Source organism: Amia ocellicauda, chromosome 21 (genome assembly GCF_036373705.1).
Source record: "Amia ocellicauda isolate fAmiCal2 chromosome 21, fAmiCal2.hap1, whole genome shotgun sequence".
Lineage (NCBI taxonomy): Eukaryota > Metazoa > Chordata > Actinopteri > Amiiformes > Amiidae > Amia > Amia ocellicauda.
This window is the reverse complement of record NC_089870.1, coordinates 10611210-10628887: the sequence shown is the minus strand read 5'-3', so window position 1 is coordinate 10628887 and position 17678 is coordinate 10611210. Positions and strand designations below refer to the sequence as shown.

Below are 17678 nucleotides of genomic sequence, written 5' to 3'. Positions count from 1 at the left end.
ATGGCTGACGAGAACGGGGAGGTGTCGAGAGGTGAAAGGTCGCATTAAAGGGCGGTTCGACCATGTAAATAAGGCCGGTACTGGCGCTGCGGGAAGGGCAAGGTGAGTGAGGATTATTAGTTACTTAACGCAAGGGTGAGCGTCTACAACTATGTAAGCGATTGTTTTACAGTATCGATATAGATTAGGTACGGACTAGAATAAATACACTATGTATGGTTTGAGTCTGCCAACCCGATAAAGTGGAGACAACTTCATTTAAGATAATCTTGTTCGGATTCCAACGTTGGTAACGTCGTGTTTTTAGATGCAAGACTAGATGTGTTTTCGCATTGCAGACCGTTTCAGTTAGCCTCTGTCTGTATCCTGCCCCATAGGATATAGACTGCAAATATGTTCAAAACCTTGCAGTGGCCCATAAATCACACACCATATAATTGAACATGCGCACAAACAGATTTGAAGTACGACACACATTTCACATTTCGTGTAGGTCTCCTGCTTCAAGCTGACAACAAAAACAACCTTTGACAGTACATGATCTTTTTCAGGGTGAGGATATGAATCTTTTGCCAAAGGCTGCTCAATTAATCCTTGCTGCGCCGAAGACAGCTCCCCCACAAAACTGCAGACAGTTCTGGGGATGGCTGAATGCTGTGTTCAACAAGTAAGCAACAGCTCATATTCCACATTGTGTTGTGTGTAATGCATGGCTGACACGCCTAGGTAAGCGGATATTCACTAGGGTACCGATCTGCTTTTGGTTCACATAATGAATCATGCCTGAGAAAGCAGCAACCCAGTTTGTGCGCTTACTACCAGAGGGAGTGCCACATTTGTCAGCTAATATGAGGTCTAGGATCTTAAACAGCTAAAGAGAAGGCGGCAAGTGGCAAGCCTTTGTACCCAACATTTTGAATGACATTTGTTCATGTTTAGAGCAACCACAATGTCTCAAGAACCTTAAAAACACATATACAACTTTAAATTGTGTGTATGTGTGTGCATGAATGATGTTTTCACATTTAATGGAACCCTCTCCACCCCTTTCAGAGTGGACTATGAGCGGATCAAAGCGGTGGGCCCTGACCGTGCCGCCGCCGAGTGGCTCCTGCGCTGCGGGGCAAAGGTGCGGTACCAGGGCTTCGACCGCTGGCAGCATGACTACAACGCCCTGCCGACGGGCCCCCTGGGCAGGTACAAGATCCAGGCCATTGATGCAGCCGAGTCCTGCATCATGTTCCGAGGATTCGACCACCTGGGTGAGAAGAGATTCAACTCCACTCTGAACAACGGAGATAGGAGACATCCATACGTTTAAGCAAACAAAAGCTACCTTGTTAGTGTATGGAGAGTTCAAATGTGCCCCTAGTGTTTAGTGATCCTTAAACCCCTTGATGTTGTGGGATACATTTGTGGAGGAGAACACAGGATAGATATTAGATTGGTGCTAACCCCATTTTTTTGTATTTTTATTTCTAGATGGTTTGGAACATCTTCAAGAGATTAAGTTCAACAAGAATATCTACATAGAGGATGTGTGCCTGGAGAGACTGAGCAAAATCGAGAACCTTCAGTCCAGTCTGCGGCGGATGGAGGTGGTGTCCTGTGGCAATGTGACGGACCGAGGCATCCTCGCCCTGCATCACTTCGCGTACGTCCCACTTCTTCTGGCTCCTCTCACACCTGCCAACCTTCGCACTTAAAACGTCTGTGGAAAACGCATGGGAACCCATACAAGTTAAGAGTACATATATGAGGTTGATTGAGTTCTGGGGGGAATCTGGAAATGGTGTTCTGGGCATGGTAGGAGAGATTTCAAAATTAAGTTTGGAAAATTGGTTCAAACCTACATATGTACATATTGTTTTATTATTTATGGATGATAAATATCAAATTGTTGCATTATGCTGCAGGAATCTGGAGCACCTTTTCCTCAGTGACCTCCCTGGATTAAAGCAGAAAGACCGGACCGTCGAAACGCTGCAGACGGCTCTGCCTAAACTGGAGATTGAGCTGGACCTGGACTGACAGCCAGGGCTGGAGAGACTGAACAGCAAATACAACCCCTGAATGTTATTTTTTGTTGTGATACAAAATACCATTTATAAAATAATGAAAGCTAAAATAAGGAATTTAACTCCACTTTATTATAACCATTGTCAAAACCTTTAAATATTTGTCTGCTATTTTAGTTCTTAAAGATCTTAATAATTACTCCATAAAAAAGTACAACAATATATAAACACAAATACATACATATATACTGTATATATGTACATACACGTACATACAGTGTGTTTGTATAAATACATGTGTGGATAAACATACATATATAAACACAAACATAAGTCAGGCTAAGTGTCAATCGAAGTGTATCAGTTTAGACAGCGTTCAAATGGTTTTCAGAAGTTGGCTTTTGGGGGATCTGGAAGTGGGAGAGACAGAAATGGCTGTATATATTATTACACACCCCAAATGTCTCTGTGTTGGTCTTGTTGATAAAACCCTGTAAATAGCTACTGTATTAAAAGTTGTATGAAAGGTAAAGAGGTTGGAGAGATTCTGTTAAAGAATTAGTGCATTTTATTTACTCTGACATCGTGCATTTTATTTACTCTGACATCGTGCATTTTACCTTTTAACCTTTCAAAGTAGTTTGGCAAGTCTGTTCCGACCAAAAATCCCTCGCCTTAACAAATCCTGAAGTGTATTTTAGACGGTGCAAGAAATAATGCATTATGCCTCGTTTGTCCATCACTTAATTGCATTTAGAGACTTTTTGTGTGTGTGTGGAGAAGTGCACTGGATCTAGAGATATCTTTCTCCCCTTCTCGGGCCTCCCACCATTCTCCGACCGTCGAATTTAGATGTCCAGCAAGAAAAGGAAATTAACATCAATGCGTACATTTAAAAAAAAAAAAAAAAAAAAAGATATTTTTGGCAAATTGGGGAAGGCAGTATGGTTTTTATGCCCAATTCTGCTTGTGAATCTAATAGCGGCACACTGTAGTGAACCTTGTCAATACACAGACGTGCAAAAGGAGAAAATCAAGACAGTCAAACCACAGAATAGTCTTCCAGTTGAAAAGCTGTTACAGTGCATAGGATGACGGCACCTGACTGTGCCAACTGACAAGGAAACCTCCGCGTTCTTCCCTCTACCTGCTCTATACGAGATTGTGGAGCCAATCTGCCAAGTGCTTTTCTTTGTCCGAGCAGACACAAACAGAAACGGGTGCTTGCGAGTCTCAGTCTTTCCTGGTCCGAGGCAGAGTGTTTAGATGTTAGGGAAGTGGTAGTTGAACTTCCGCAAGTTGCTGTAATATTTCTTGTTGTCCAGGGACGGGAATATGTTGCTGCCAGTCAGCTGAGGCAAGTACTGAAAAGGAATCGGAGAAGAAGTCAGGAGATTTTCCTTTCACTGGGGCTCCCCCGTTACCGAACAGCAGGAAAGTCAGTCCTCCACAGGCGTGACTCACCCCTGGCGGGAGGTGTTTGCGTGGCAGTCTGGATCTCCTCTTGGTGGCCCGGTCCTGCTCCCGGGCGGCCGCTTCGCGCTCCTCCCGCTGGCTGTCGAAGTACGGGTGCTCCAGGAGCTGTTCACAGGTCAGCCTCTCTGCAGGGTCCATCCGTAAGCAACCCTGTCAGATGCACAGACCAACACCTGGGACTTAGAAACTTATATTAAGAACAGAAGATTATCTTATTATTTGTTTAGTAGCTTACCTTCATCAACCCCAGTGCTTGATGGGACAGATTAGGATATCTCATTTCTAAGGGTTCCTACAGAAGAATGAAATCGATTAGCTAGACTTTAAGGACACTTCATTATATTCAACTTTGTTTCCTGTAATCAAGATTCAGGAGACCAGTCTGTCCATTACCATTAAGTTTTTTCTTACCATTTCTTCTGGTTCCGGGATGCTCACGCCACTGAAGAACTGGTTGTTGCTGAACACCTGCTGATGTCGGGGGGTGAGATCGCCTGTGAAGACAAGACAAAGTCCTGGCGATGAGCTGGAGCTCCTGCAGGTCACAGAGTGCCACAATGCCCGAATGCTTTCACAACACTCTGAATGAGGAACCCAGCAGCGGCAGTTCCTTGGGCCTGTATTAAGCACTGTGTGGTCCAACGGCACACTGCGTACCAGGCGTTCAGAGGTCATATTGCAGAACAGAGTGTGCACCCTTTACAATACAACTAAAGAGGAAAAGGTTCAAGTTGTCTACAAACAATAGCATTACAGATATCAGGAAACACTTTAAAAACACAAAGGTATTAAGTTACCTAGTGCAATTAATTGTTTAAAATAGAATACATTTCTTAAGCTTTAGAGAAGTATTCATTGTCACGTAATAGACAAATCTCTAATGCAAGTGTTGTGTGTGTATTGGAGGCTGTCATTGATTCAGAATGCCCCCAGTCCTCACCCAATGTTTTCCTGATGAGGTGCAGCTGGTCTACGTCTGATTTTCCCGGCCACAGGGGGACTCCCGATAGCAGCTCGGCGAAGACGCAGCCGATGGCCCACACGTCGACTGGGGGGCCGTACTGCGTGTCACCCACCAGGAGCTCAGGGGCGCGGTACCAGCGCGTGGCCACGTAGTCGGTGTAGTAGTCACAGGGCCCCGCTGCACACAAGACAGGAATTATTTTCACTAGGGGCTCTGCGAGTTAGTCAACCCCTTCAGACTTTAATCAACCACCTTTCCAAGCTCCACCAAGCCTGCCAGTGAGGCACTGTGGGCGTCTATTGGAGGGCAGACAGAAACAAACAATGCCACAGATCTCATATTACCCATAACCGACAGCCCCATCTTGATATGCATCATTTTTCTGACACAACAAATATGTGTTGATTCACAAGAAAAGGTCATGTATTGTGTTAAAATATTATTAAACAGCTTCAGACTAGCAGTTGCTTTGTTGTTTCAGGATTATTTTACAATGCAGGGAGATTTCCTGGATTGGAAATGTACCCTTTAAATGTAATGAGGTTTTTTCCACACACTTTTGTTTTTAGATATAAGGGTTAGAATTACACTGATACTTTGTTTACTGCCTTTGAGAGGGTGTCAGAGCAATTTCGACATTTCACCACCAGATGGCGACAAATACAAAATTAGAATGAACAAATTAATAAATCACAGATTCATTCAGTCTGGGCATTAAAAGCAGTTACACCTACTCAATATCCTGGCAAATCCGAAGTCACAGAGCTTAATGACCTGGTGTTTGGTGATCAGGATATTCTCTGGTTTCACATCCCTGTGAATGCACTGCAGAACAAGGAAACACAGGAGGGACAAACATCGGTACACATCACTCCAGTCCCCTCAACACCACGGTGCCTTACTTTCCCTATGACACGCTGACCTCGGCAGCTCATGGGGCACAAGTGTGAGCTCCTTGTATAAAAGGCTACTCACAGACAGTGCCTGGCCTTGTGTCTGGGCATTACCACCCTATGGGATCGGAGGGAACCTATCTGCTTTACGCAGGTCCACTGAGAGCCAGTATATATTAGACCCTTTCAAAGGAATTCATATAAAATGCCATGGGACTCACATTCTGTTTGTGGCAGAAGTTGACGGCCTGGAGGGTCTGCCACGTTATACTCTTCACCAGGTGCTCTGGAACCCTGAGGAAGAGAGGAGAGAGGCCAGGGGGACACTGGTCATTTTTGCTTGCTTTAACATTTATTTTGCCTATATTATTACGCAGCAAATATGCCATTCTCGGCCATCTCAGATGAGAGCGTTATTTGTCCAGGAGACAACGGTCTACGCATGGTTTTCTGTAACAGCACGAGCACCGAATACACGCGTTGGCATAAAAACTAAACGGCCCCGGCGACGTCCTCCTCGTTATTTTATAGTGCAGTGTACATAGCAACTTCACAGCTGCTGCACAGATGTAGTAAACATCTGTAATTAAAAATGTGCCTGCAGGCTTTGCGGAGACTGTAAAGAGGCCGATATAAAAGGCAAGGAAAAAAGAAAGCTTGCAAGGTCATTAACTTTTATGGGTTTTTCTGGGAACTGTATTACTGTGAAAAGCCCATCTGACAGTCATTTCCAGCTCCCTGCATTCACCTTACCTTCAGATCCCTTTCAGGAGCCTAAAGGGGCCGTCTGCGTTTCTATAAAAGCTCTCCACAGAAAGAGCTGGAGCTCGTGGTAAAAATGCACGAATCAGAGCAGCTACTCAACACAAAGCAGACGGCTGTGCCAGACTAGCACTGCCTTCTTCAGCTATGCCTTCAGAGCAACAAGTGAGGCTAGAAACGACCAGCGCTGGGTAACACAGTAAACACTATGAATTCCCAAATCAGATCTGATGTATGGCACGTTCTCGGTCTCTATTAGACCTGCCCATCATTTACAATGAGGTGCCTGCTATACTCCCTCTCCGATCTGAATCACACCAACAGTGCAGAGGGTTTGAAAACCAAAACGTTAATTGAAATACGACCAAATCCCACATACGCTGAGCAGAGAACACTACCAATTTAGACACTCTAAAAAAAAGTAAACAAATTGCATCCTGATGAATATAAAAGTAGACATTGCGTGTTAAAAACTTGAGTTGGAGCCTAACTTGTGTTGTGTAGGAGCAGCTCATTGTATGGACGCACATTGTGTTAAAGCTTCCTGAATGCAGGTGCTACAAGTGGAACAAAATTAAGTCAGGAGCAGGAGGAGGAAAGAGAAAAAGTAAAACAATAGCTTTTTGCTTAACTCTGCAAAAACCTAATAAAAAAGCCCTGGCCCTCCCCTTTTCTTTTCTTGTCCTTTCTTGGCCCATTATCAGCCAAAGACAGGCTGGCCTGACGCGCCCGTCGTAAACGCAGCTGCTCCCAACACTGTCGCTTTGTTGCCCGGGGACCCCCATCAATCAGCATTGTCCATCCCGCTGGCTAAATCGAGCCTCGTGATCGGTAATTTACGCAGCGCCCGGCCTCCCCCTGATTGATGACGCCGCGGAGCCCAGCTGCCAGGAGCGACCCACAGAGAGCCCTGTAAACTGAAACAAGATCGTAACTCAGCGCCTGTCGGGCAAGACAAACACCGCAAGTGCCGGATGCTCTGTGCCCACTGTCCCCGTCCGTCGCTGCGCGGCAATATTGACCGGCCTGGCATTTGGGAGTGTATAACCATAAACATGCCGCAACAAACAGCACACATTCCATGGCAACAGCTAAACAATGCTAGCTGTCAGCAGATAAAGTGTGCTTCCCAGAGCGACGCCCCACACAGGGGAAAAATACGGGCACCTTGCTGCTGCTGGACCGACACACGGGCATCAGTGGCAGCGATTTGTCACCCCCGCCCTCCCTCCCTCAAGAGCATCAGCAGGCCTTACCCTCGGGGGTAGCGGTCGAGCTCGTTGAGGACGGTGTGGTCGCAGTACTCAAACACCAGGTGCAGCTTGCGCTTTCGCCGGAACACTTCGATCAGGTTAACCAGGTTGGAGTGCTTCAATTGCTGCCGAGACAAAAGCAAGAGATTAGAGGTGTAACTCCTAGCACATGACATCGATGGCAACAAAGGTCTGAAAGGCTGAAGTATCAGATCTTCAGCTGAATGAGTGAATAAATAAATAAATAAATACATAATAAATAAATCATCATATTAGCTTTCACTTTGGAGTCAAACAGGAACAGTCTGTCTTGAGCTTAGAGCAGATAAAAATAAAGGCCATTAATACAAGCATGATAACAACAAGTGTGAAGGCCTAGCAAATCAAACACATAGGCAGGTGTCAACACTCTCATACTCAATTCAGCAGAAGGTTATTTTCCGGAGAATAAATGAAGCCAACTGACATCTGCTTTATGTGACTTGTGTTTACACTTGATTTCACCATGGCCAGGAGAGGCAAGCTGTCACATGTTGAGTTAAACAGAGCTGAGTAAACGAAAATAAACAGGTTTGCATCTCCATGGCCAACCAGTTGAAGGTGTTTACAGGTTCTTTGGCCAGAGGAGCTGCTGGGCCGAGGTGGACATTGTTCATCCCACCGGATATTTTTGAACAGCAAAACAATCAGCGGCATTACTTAAACAAAATAGTGTTAATCCCCAACGTGTCTCAAAGCCAAACCTGCCAAATGTGGTCAACTCTGAACCGCCTGAAGACGGGCCAGGAAAAGTATGCCCACTTGCTCCGCAGGTGGAACGTGAGAAGTAGCCCAAATTGTGACGGTGGCCACCTGAGCCAGACTATCGCTCACATCCTGAACTTCTGTCCTAAGCGGCCCATATCCGTTGGCATCTCAAACCGTGCACACAGCCTTGCTGGAACAGACCAAATGGATTCAAAACCTTGAGATTAAACTTTAATTCACTGCTACCCTCGCCATATGAAGAAGGAGAAGAGTTGAGAGAGGGCCTGTAACAGTAGCCTACATTTTAGAAGCCAGATAGACAAAATGGCTTTTAAAAAAAAAAAATGCAAATATCAGTGCAGGAAATAATCTCCGAACAGGTACTTGAGGAAAGTGGCATGCAAGAACAACCGTGGAGGAGGAAACTTAATATAGGGGCGGCAGGTCTGGAGCTATTCATCTAATAAGGTGAAAGGTGCTTAACCAGCCCAAACAACACCAGCAGGAGTCTGCATCCTAAGCACCTAATCCAACTGCAGACAAACAAACAAACAAAACCTCATTAGATGCATGACAGATTGTCTTGAGGTCGTATTCTCGTTTGAGGAAACTAAACAAAACAAAACATTGTTGAGCCTCAGGACACAAAAAGTTCTACTGTAACCTGAAACCTGATGTGAATGATAAGAGATTAACCCACGTCTGTGTCAAAAGCAAGAGTTTAATGGAAACATGGCAACCGGTTTCACTGGCAATCCCTGGTGTACAGATGAAGATGGTGAAGATCAATTCGGACAAAATAAAAATTTAAAAGTTCAACAGTGGAATCTCTCCTGGCACATTCCAGAACACAATAAACTATTGCAGGGGTTCACGACTGTCAAAGCAGCTCTTTGGTAATTCCCCTCCAAAGCAGTTGTTCCTTAACTAACCAATTAGGCCTTCATTCTGAACTCTAATCAGCAGCTCTCGTCAGTGAATAGCAGAGTGGCCGGGGAGGAATTTGTCTGAATTGATAATTAGTCCGGGGAAATCCAAGACTTCTGTGGAAGGGGTGACAGCAGCTAGCATGGTAACGGATGACGCCAGAGGGCCGTGGGAGGACTGACATTCTCCCCACCAAGATACAACCATGTATAATTACCCTCTTCTTAAAACCTACATACGATAGTGGCACACCAGCTTAAGGTACAATACAAGGAGGTGAGAGGCATTTCAGACTAGAGGAATATGGCCTGTAATACATACTGGTTTCACAGTTGCTAAGTGATCCAGTAAGTGTGACATTAGAAGGAAAAGCAGCTATATTAAGCTTGTTGTTTTATATATAAAACATCTTTATCTTTTTCATCCAGAACAAATGTCAGAAATGTTAAGGTTTTCTTAAACTACTATGTGAAAAACTGATACCCGACTAATCCCTGAAAAGTTTCAACACAGCTTTGATCATTAATTCACAGCAGACACAATCCTTTTACTACAATTCTCAATTTTTAAACACACAAAGGAGGCGTCTGGGATTGTAGGTACATTTTCATACAGGCACATAACAGATTGTTCTTTTAATTCCCCAAAGACGACACCACGTCAAAACCTAGAAATCTGCGTTGTGAAGACTGAATACAGACTGAATGTGTATTAATTCTTCCTCCAAATCACCTTCATATCGAATTTTTCTTCTGGGTTTACCAGAGCAGTGTACCAGAGGTTACAGCCTGCAGCATCCTTTCTAGAGTCAAATTAGACCTGAAATCTTGTGTCACTGTATACGTTAACCAATAACGAGAACCGCTTTCCTCCACACACTCGGGAATGCAGGATGAACCGCTTCGAACACGGGTAAGAAGGTCCTTCAGTCTAGGAGGGTTGGGGGGCCCCCAGACAATAGGAGAAAACTTGGGACGACTAGAGTCTGGACTTGCAGCAAAGCTGTGCCCTTGCACTGGGCCGGAGATTTACCAATCCATAATTCTCCCTGCTTAGGCAACTAGGTGACAGGGTGTGTCTAACAAGGGAAGTACCCTGCTGCTAATAATTAATACAAGAAACCGAACTTAAGCCAAACAGCTTAAGTCAGTAACTCAGGAATTCTCAAGGGCAAAGGACTTGTGCCCCACATGCTCCTGTGTTACACTATTATGGGTTTCATCTCTCATGATATTTAAAATTTGCAACCAGAACAAATTTCCTTGGGGGTGGGACAGTTTTAAAGCTAAGCTGCATTTTCTCCTGACAGTTGAACAATGCCGAGAGTGAGCTAAAGATTCGGTTAGGTTTACAAAAGGAAATTTCCCCATCAAGCAGACTGTTGGTCACATTTCTCAAACAGATTAATTCCAGTTCATATATTTTTTAAGCAGATTTTATTACTCAAGTATGTTATTACTAACAATGAAATTAAAATATGAACAAGATGGAAACACAGACTTTCAAAGCAGTGATATTTCTTTAATATTTACCCAGCTGCACTGAAGCCAAAATGAATCAATTACAAAAGGATGTACGGAGCTGAAAGTGTGTACCGGGAAAAGCGCAGATGATCCATATGCTATCAAGTGTAACGACAGGGAAACTATAGAGATACTAGGATAAATATTTGGAGAAGATATTGTGCACACACACCGAGAGTGATATATATTGAAAGATAAAGGAGATTCTGGCTGGCTGTAACACACACAAACAGATCTCTGTGCTCCGTCTGAGTTGGGGTAAAAATTGGGCTACATTTGGAAACTCCCAGGTTTCATAATATAGTTTAATCAGTTGAAGGGCTCCTACTGTTTACTGATAAAGCATCCATCACAGAAGGCTTTTTGAGATGTTAGGGTAAATTCTTTCACACATTAACAAAGAAAGGCAAACATGTTTAACTTGACTTAGCTATACTATGGACTTAATGTCCATTAAGGCTTTTGTACACTTAGAAGGAACTTAAGAGTTTTACAGTAACAGAAACAAACCTTTACCTTCAGCATCCTGATTTCCCTCAGTGCAATCTTCTTTATTATCGGATCATCTTCGGACTCCACAAACTTCTTAATGGCCACGATCTGCCCTGACTCTTTGTTTTTGCACTTGAACACAACTCCGTAGGAGCCCTCCCCGATTTTACCGATTTTCTCATACTTCTCCATCCTGGTACAGGATGAATAGGGGTTCAGGGGCATCAAAAAGCCTTCCCTTGCTCTTCCAATCCTGCCCTGACCACTGCTACAAAGGGGAGGGAAGGAAAGACTCCCGTTTCAACCTGGAAAAAGAAAAACATCATCATCAGCATGGCTGAGCACAAGAGAGCTTTACTCTTCTGTCACACATTATTTGACAAAATATATAAGGTACTCTCTCTTCTAAAGTGGTGGTGAATTTTGTATTTGTTTAAAAATCTCTTTTCCACCCGAGTACACACAGTGAATGCTAACCGACTCCAATAAAAAAAAAAAGTGAAGTTTCACATTAACCTAGTGTAGTTTCAGACTTTGACCAAAGTGATTCAACACACTTAAATTCACTAATCGCTAACTCTCTGCTATGAAAAGTAAGATCTTTCAATGGTATCCCATTTCATAGATTGGCCTCATCAACAAACATCAAACTATAGTGAATATATGTTTAACTTATTTAACAGATATAACTGTACATGCTTCTGTTGATATATGGTGTACCTGTCATGAAAAGAAAGTCTGAGGATAATGCTGCCTAATCAAGAAACAACAGGGTCCTCCACCCTTACACTGATGGCAATAAACACAATATGTTCTGGGCTGTTCAAGATAATTAAACATAATACATTATATGACCATTTGACAAACATCTGATTATGATTATCCAAATAAAGGCAAAACCATGCTTTTGGTGGGAAATCTTTTGAACAAACATTTAGTGCTTCGGTCCACAGAACTGTTCTCTCTTCGGTCATGCAATCAGTACTTTTAACAAGACCGCTAGACTGAGAGGGGACTCCCATGCAGGTATAAATAGAAAATAATTCAACAAAGCCTAATTAATTTTTCATCAAGTGACTGAAATAGCTCAGTGCAACTGAAGGAGCACTGACCTCCACCTCATAGCAGAAAGCAGCAGGTCAATTCCATATAGTGCTTTGTAAAAACTAATAATAATAATAATAATAAAAAAATAAAGCCTGCTCTTTTTCTAACTTTAAGTGACAATTTTAATTACAGAATACAAAAAATATGTTGTAAACTTCACAACTGTGGCAGAAACACTGACTGGAGCCAGGTGCTGGGTCTGCTTCAGCCACACTATAGTCATCAGAAAGGTAGAGAGTTAAATAGATATCCTGATGTAAGTTTGAGTGTCTATCTATAATATACAGAGAAGCTGTAGACAGAAGCAAGCGGGAACATCTTGCATGCAGCAGTGGATCCATACGGGGTGATGGCAGTTATCTGGTAAATAATATCCAAGCAAACTAGTGTCAGATTCAAGTGAACTATTATGAAGACAGTGAGTTATTAGCCCAATCAAAAGCCAAGATAGTTTAACACAGTACAATTGCAATGATACATAACTAGTCTTTTAATGAAGATAGGAAATGTCCTATAGGTGAAATGTGAAAATGCAGGATTAGGTCATTCATCATTGCCATTGAAGTGTGTGTTTTTATAGTGACGTGACGTCAGAAATCAGCTTCTTATAGCAGAGGGGAAAAAACAGGTGAATACGTCATATGGGTTTAATTTATTTAACAATTGAATTTTCTAAATACTGTGTGTATATATTATATGCTTTGTTGGAATTAACATATACTCTTCGTGCAATAGCCACGGTGTTTGACAACGTCAAGAATCAACCATGTTGCTCGTCATACTGTATAAACTGTATTCTGTAATAATAATGATAATAAGAAGAAATAAGATTGTGCAAAATTATTATTACTCAGAATAAAAACAAACTCCCCACATTTTGTCCTGAGTAAAAAACATACAAGCAAAATAAACCGTAATGCACTGGTGTTTACATGTAAAAAGTACAGTCAGGTATTAAACACCAAGTGCACAGCGACATGAAGGCACACCTGTCTGGGATGTGCACCGAATTCAATTTGCTGTCCATTGCTTTCTATATAGTCAAGCAGAAATACTTCAAAATATATTAACACTGCAATGCACAATATCGAGAGAGGGACACAGACACAGACACAGAAATAAACGATTCCAGCAATGCATGCATGCACCGACTATCCGTGTCCATGCCTATATATAAAACATGCTTCAACCCTGTCATGGAATAGACACTGTATACAGCACACTCGGGGGAACTAGTTTCCCAACAATGACAAGAAAAACAAAACACACACAAGTATCTCGGCGAAGTTCCCGTCGGCGTACAAACAAGATGGGTCACGAATATCGGAGTACACTACAGGCGCACCTTTCCGTCCTGTCGTCGTCTTCACGCAGCGGGGCAAGGCGACGGCGTTGCCCCGGTCGGTCGGTCGGTCCTGCAGCTCTGGTGGACGCAGATGCGAGGAAGCACGGCCGTTTTATGGTGGGAGACGCACACTGCGAGCTCTGCGTGTGCAAAGTGAGTGCCTGGGCTTTTACTGGCCTGTCCCCATAGGAACTGTGTCCGGGCTCCTCCTCTTCCGGGTTTCACCGGCCTGTCCCCATAGGAACCGCTGCCCGGGCTCCTCCTCCACACAGGCGCGAGCAGGGCTGCAGCCAGAGCCGGCGACTTGCACAGCGGGACAAAACACACACATGCAGTCATTCTTAAAACTCAGACACAGGGACATTGCATACACACCGATTTAGCTTGAGCTATGCCTCAGGCAACACTGAGTGATTGGACCAGACTTCTTTTTTTCCTTCCAATCTAAGGTTTTATGGATTTCCTTTCCAAAGACTCAATATTGTGTGTCCTGAAGTCTAGAGTGAAATGACGGAAATGTTATCTAATCTGTTTGGGCCGTGCTGTCCATTTTATCAAAAGACTGAGCAGCAATCAATATTGGGGTTTAATTTCTTAGGTTTACACTTCTAAAACCCCATATTAAAAATAGTGCTTTTACTGGATACTGTACTTAAGCAGGCACACCTTGTTTGGACATCTGGCATAAATGGAAAATACTAAATTGCTTTAATTGCCAGTATCTGCTGATTGGAGTCTCTGTGAAACTAATTAAACTCTCTGTCCCTGCTGACTAATTAATGACAGCATTTTCAGTTAAGATCCATTTTATAGGCAATGGGTTATTATTTGTTCCCACTGAGCATTTCAAATAATTTACTCTTCAGCTAACAGCAGAGGGAGTGAAATTGCTTAAAATGCTTTAAACCAGTTCTAAAGGACAGAGGTACTTATTGAAACCCCTATTTGTAAAAAAAAATATTGATACATCCATTACATTCAGTATTTACAATGGCTTTTGAAAATATTAAAAGACACTGCTTTCAAAATTACAAATCTCCAAACTGGTCCTTCAGTGCCGAGTCCTGCATTCACTCCACAATGCTAGGATTTGTAAAGCAAGCATTTTGTATGAAACAGAAAATATATGATTCTGAAGTATTTAGAAGTCAGCAGAACTCAGGACCAGGTCACCATTCCCTTAGTCAAATGAGTCTAGGCCAAAATAAACAATTTCCCTTCAACTACATACATCTATTGGAGTTGAATTCCTAAAATCAACAAAAATAAAAAACAGTCAAGAACTGGGTTCCTGCAGTTTCTCTCGTGTCCAGGTATTCTGACTTTGGTACATAGAAAAGCTTCAGTCTACAACACACAGCAGGGAATGATAGAGCCTTTAAGAAATATAACTTTAGCATTAAATAAATGACGTTATGAAAATCCAAGCTTTTTTTTTTTTTTTTAATACAAAACAAAACAATAGATATACAAAAGTGCTTACATGGTGCAAATATGGAATAAAAGTTACAATTAAAAAAAAGTTAAACATTTTACATGATATATTCAAAATCTAAAAAGAACAAAGCAGGAAGAAGCAACTATTTTATACAGCTGTAAAATAATCCCAAGCTGCTCAGCAACCTTCTCTTAGTCAGCAGAGGAAGAGCTACGAGCCCTGTCGACGGCAGGGCTGGCCCTGTCCACGATTAAGATAACTACAGTAACAATACCCTACTACTGCCTGATTAATAAATAAGGTTTAAATATTCCATTGTACAAAATGGTATTAACTTATCATATGCATTCCATTTCAGTTTGGTAAACTACATTTCTACAGAATGAAAGTCCCCCAGTTGCTAGCGTTAATTTAGCCACACTGCACTAAAAAATGCTTGTCCGTTTTATCTACTACTATCTAAAACTGGCAGTTTACAAGCATGGAGGAAACAATAAAACTTTATAGATTTTTATGGCACTTTCTCAAACCTGATCTTGAATGCATTCATGTGTTTATATCATCACCACCGTTTTCTGCATTCATTTGTCTCTAACTGCTACATCTTTACAGCTTCTTGTCAAGCTGCATGATCGGACTGACCACACAGTGGCCCATGACTGGCTTCTCCAGTAGCAGCTAGGTCGCAGATCCAGAGACGCAGCTGGTTTGTCCCCGTCTGAGCACAGCCTCGGCTCCAGCACATCCAGGTGGGGATAAGGCCGATGCCGTGGAGCAGCGTCTTGGAGGCTGCACTATGGTATTGGACTCTCGTCTACTGGAATTTAATTTGGCTGGTTTCTCAGTTCCCATCTCTCCAGTGCTGTCCTCTTTGCATCCGCAGTAAGCCAACACAGATTAAAATAAGCAACAGGAAAAAGCAGACTGCCTTTCCATGTCATGTTTTCCTTGCAGAGAATATATCAGAGCTGGAAGCGGATCAATGGACATGGGCAGCAAGAGCCATCTCCTCACAGGGTGCCTCGGCGGGTCTAGTAACTGTTCTCATGGCCAGCCAAGATGTAGAGATTGCTCAGGGCTGTGGGGTGGTCTGTGGGCCGACTCTCCAGAACTACCACCCTGTTGTGGAAATAAAGATAGAGATGGATTTGAACAGGGGAAAAAAAAAAAAAAAAAAAAAAATTACTTGATCACAACATACAACAACATACAATTATTTGTAAATTAAAAAAAAAAATGAATTATACATTCCGAACTTCACTGCAGGTGAAGAGATTTTTGAAGTAAAGGACATAATTTATCCTTTCCATGTCAGGCATCAAAGCACTTGGCACTCTTTACAAACCGCACCACAAGTAATTTATCAGACTATTTACTTTGCCTTTGTGGGGTGTGATGTTCCTGACAGCAATGGATAGAATGAATGGGCCATACTCCCCACTGGGAGAAAAGTTAAATCTGTAGTACTAGAAAATGTAGTAACAGGCTCAGCAATTAACCTTCATTTAAAAGTTACTAACAAATACTTTAAATTCAACAGACACCTAAGATCAACGTTAGCATTTGTAAGGGGCTGAACCTTAAAAAGAAATGAAGCAGTTGACCCCCAGCTGAGAGGGGGTCCGGGGTTACACGATTCAATTCCACAGCATCGATGGGTGAAAAGAAAAGACAGGTGAGATATGGCTCAGTATATTGTTCTCCACCATCTGCGAGATGTAATTTCAGAAGCACACAAACAGACAGCCAAGCCAGACTGGCACTGCCAAGCATGCCCATTAATAAAACATGGGAGCAGGGGGTGCACGCAGCCAGGAAGGCCCTCCAGCCTTGGTCTCACTGAAATCAGAGGGCTGCTATCTGTCAGAAACCTTGCAGACAAAAATGCAGGGATATTTTGCAGCCGATCTGTAATGTGTCAATGCGTAGTCAAGCTGTCTCCAGGGTCTTAATTTATAGCTGTTCAGCCTGGAAGCTTGCCAACCACAATTCATGTAGCAGCACTCACTATAGCCCAAGTTGCTCGGTTTTAGATCTTTCTCCATGTTTACATCATCCACTTTGCAACACAAACAAACCATTCCATAACACGAGACTAAAATAGCATGTATGTCATGAGGTTATCAGGACAGGTTTGAAAAAAAATGTGGCAATTAAGGCGGTTTACAAAAATAAAACAAAAAATCACAGGAGGTGATTTATAAAAACAAGATAGATCCTTTATGAAATTGAATGTAGTTTAGTTGTAATTCATCTACATCAGTCTACAATGTGCATTAAACTAATCATTAAGTGAATTATGATGTGTTGTAGCTGCAATTTGATGTCTATAATGTATGGGATTGAAGCTGGAATTCATTCACAGCGGTGTATACTGTTAGACCTGCTCAATATAATGCTTTATAAAATATAAGCATTTCCTCTACCTGGGGATTCCCTGCAGAGTAGTAGAATCCCCTAGCTTGACATATTGGATGAAATCATTGCCCAGAGGACACCGCTGTATTACTGTGAGTGACACGAAGGCCAGAGAGCTCCCCTGTGCCTTATTAAAATCGCTGTTGTGTGGAAAACATGCTCATTTACCTTGCAGGTTCACAATTAAAATACTTGCGAAATTCTGGTTTGCAGATCATATAAACAGTCTGTATAGCATAAAATGTTGCTATTAAGATGCAATTCGGGAAAGGGTCATGAACTACAGATTTGAGCTTATCTATATTAAACGTTGGT

General features: G+C 42.6%; 3 protein-coding genes across 10 annotated transcripts in view; 1 reads left to right on the top strand and 2 right to left on the bottom strand.

Moving 5' to 3' along the window:
• The first annotated feature begins 14 nt into the window (after positions 1-14).
• Positions 15-2550, top strand: dmac2l (distal membrane arm assembly component 2 like). 3 transcript variants are annotated; one of them, XM_066695069.1, is made up of 5 exons: positions 15-102; positions 552-667; positions 1054-1262; positions 1483-1654; positions 1917-2550. In XM_066695069.1, the coding sequence occupies exons 2-5, from the start codon at positions 561-563 to the stop codon at positions 2029-2031; spliced, it is 603 nt and encodes a 200-aa protein (XP_066551166.1). In that variant the 5' UTR covers positions 15-102; positions 552-560; the 3' UTR covers positions 2032-2550. The 3 variants fall into 3 exon arrangements, with proteins under 3 accessions (XP_066551166.1, XP_066551168.1, XP_066551167.1); XM_066695071.1 differs by lacking the exon at positions 15-102 and adding an exon at positions 111-135; XM_066695070.1 differs by lacking the exon at positions 15-102 and adding an exon at positions 116-153.
• A 13-nt stretch (positions 2551-2563) lies between these two features.
• cdkl1 (cyclin dependent kinase like 1 (CDC2 related kinase)) lies at positions 2564-13703 on the bottom strand. Its single transcript, XM_066695068.1, has 10 exons — positions 13508-13703; positions 11080-11360; positions 7370-7491; positions 5573-5645; positions 5193-5283; positions 4435-4635; positions 3906-3988; positions 3730-3786; positions 3483-3644; positions 2564-3382 (listed from the first exon to the last, which is right to left on the bottom strand). Exons 2-10 carry the CDS (start codon positions 11278-11280, stop codon positions 3281-3283), a joined length of 1092 nt encoding a protein of 363 aa, XP_066551165.1. The 5' UTR covers positions 11281-11360; positions 13508-13703; the 3' UTR covers positions 2564-3280.
• A 1233-nt stretch (positions 13704-14936) lies between these two features.
• map4k5 (mitogen-activated protein kinase kinase kinase kinase 5) overlaps positions 14937-17678 on the bottom strand; it is a 46246-nt gene continuing 43504 nt past the window's right edge. For all 6 annotated transcript variants that reach the window (XM_066695058.1, XM_066695059.1, XM_066695060.1 and 3 more), the window contains one exon: positions 14937-16064. In XM_066695058.1, coding sequence (XP_066551155.1) covers positions 15977-16064 — 88 coding nt within the window. In that variant the 3' untranslated portion in view covers positions 14937-15976. The remainder of the gene's footprint in view (positions 16065-17678) is intronic.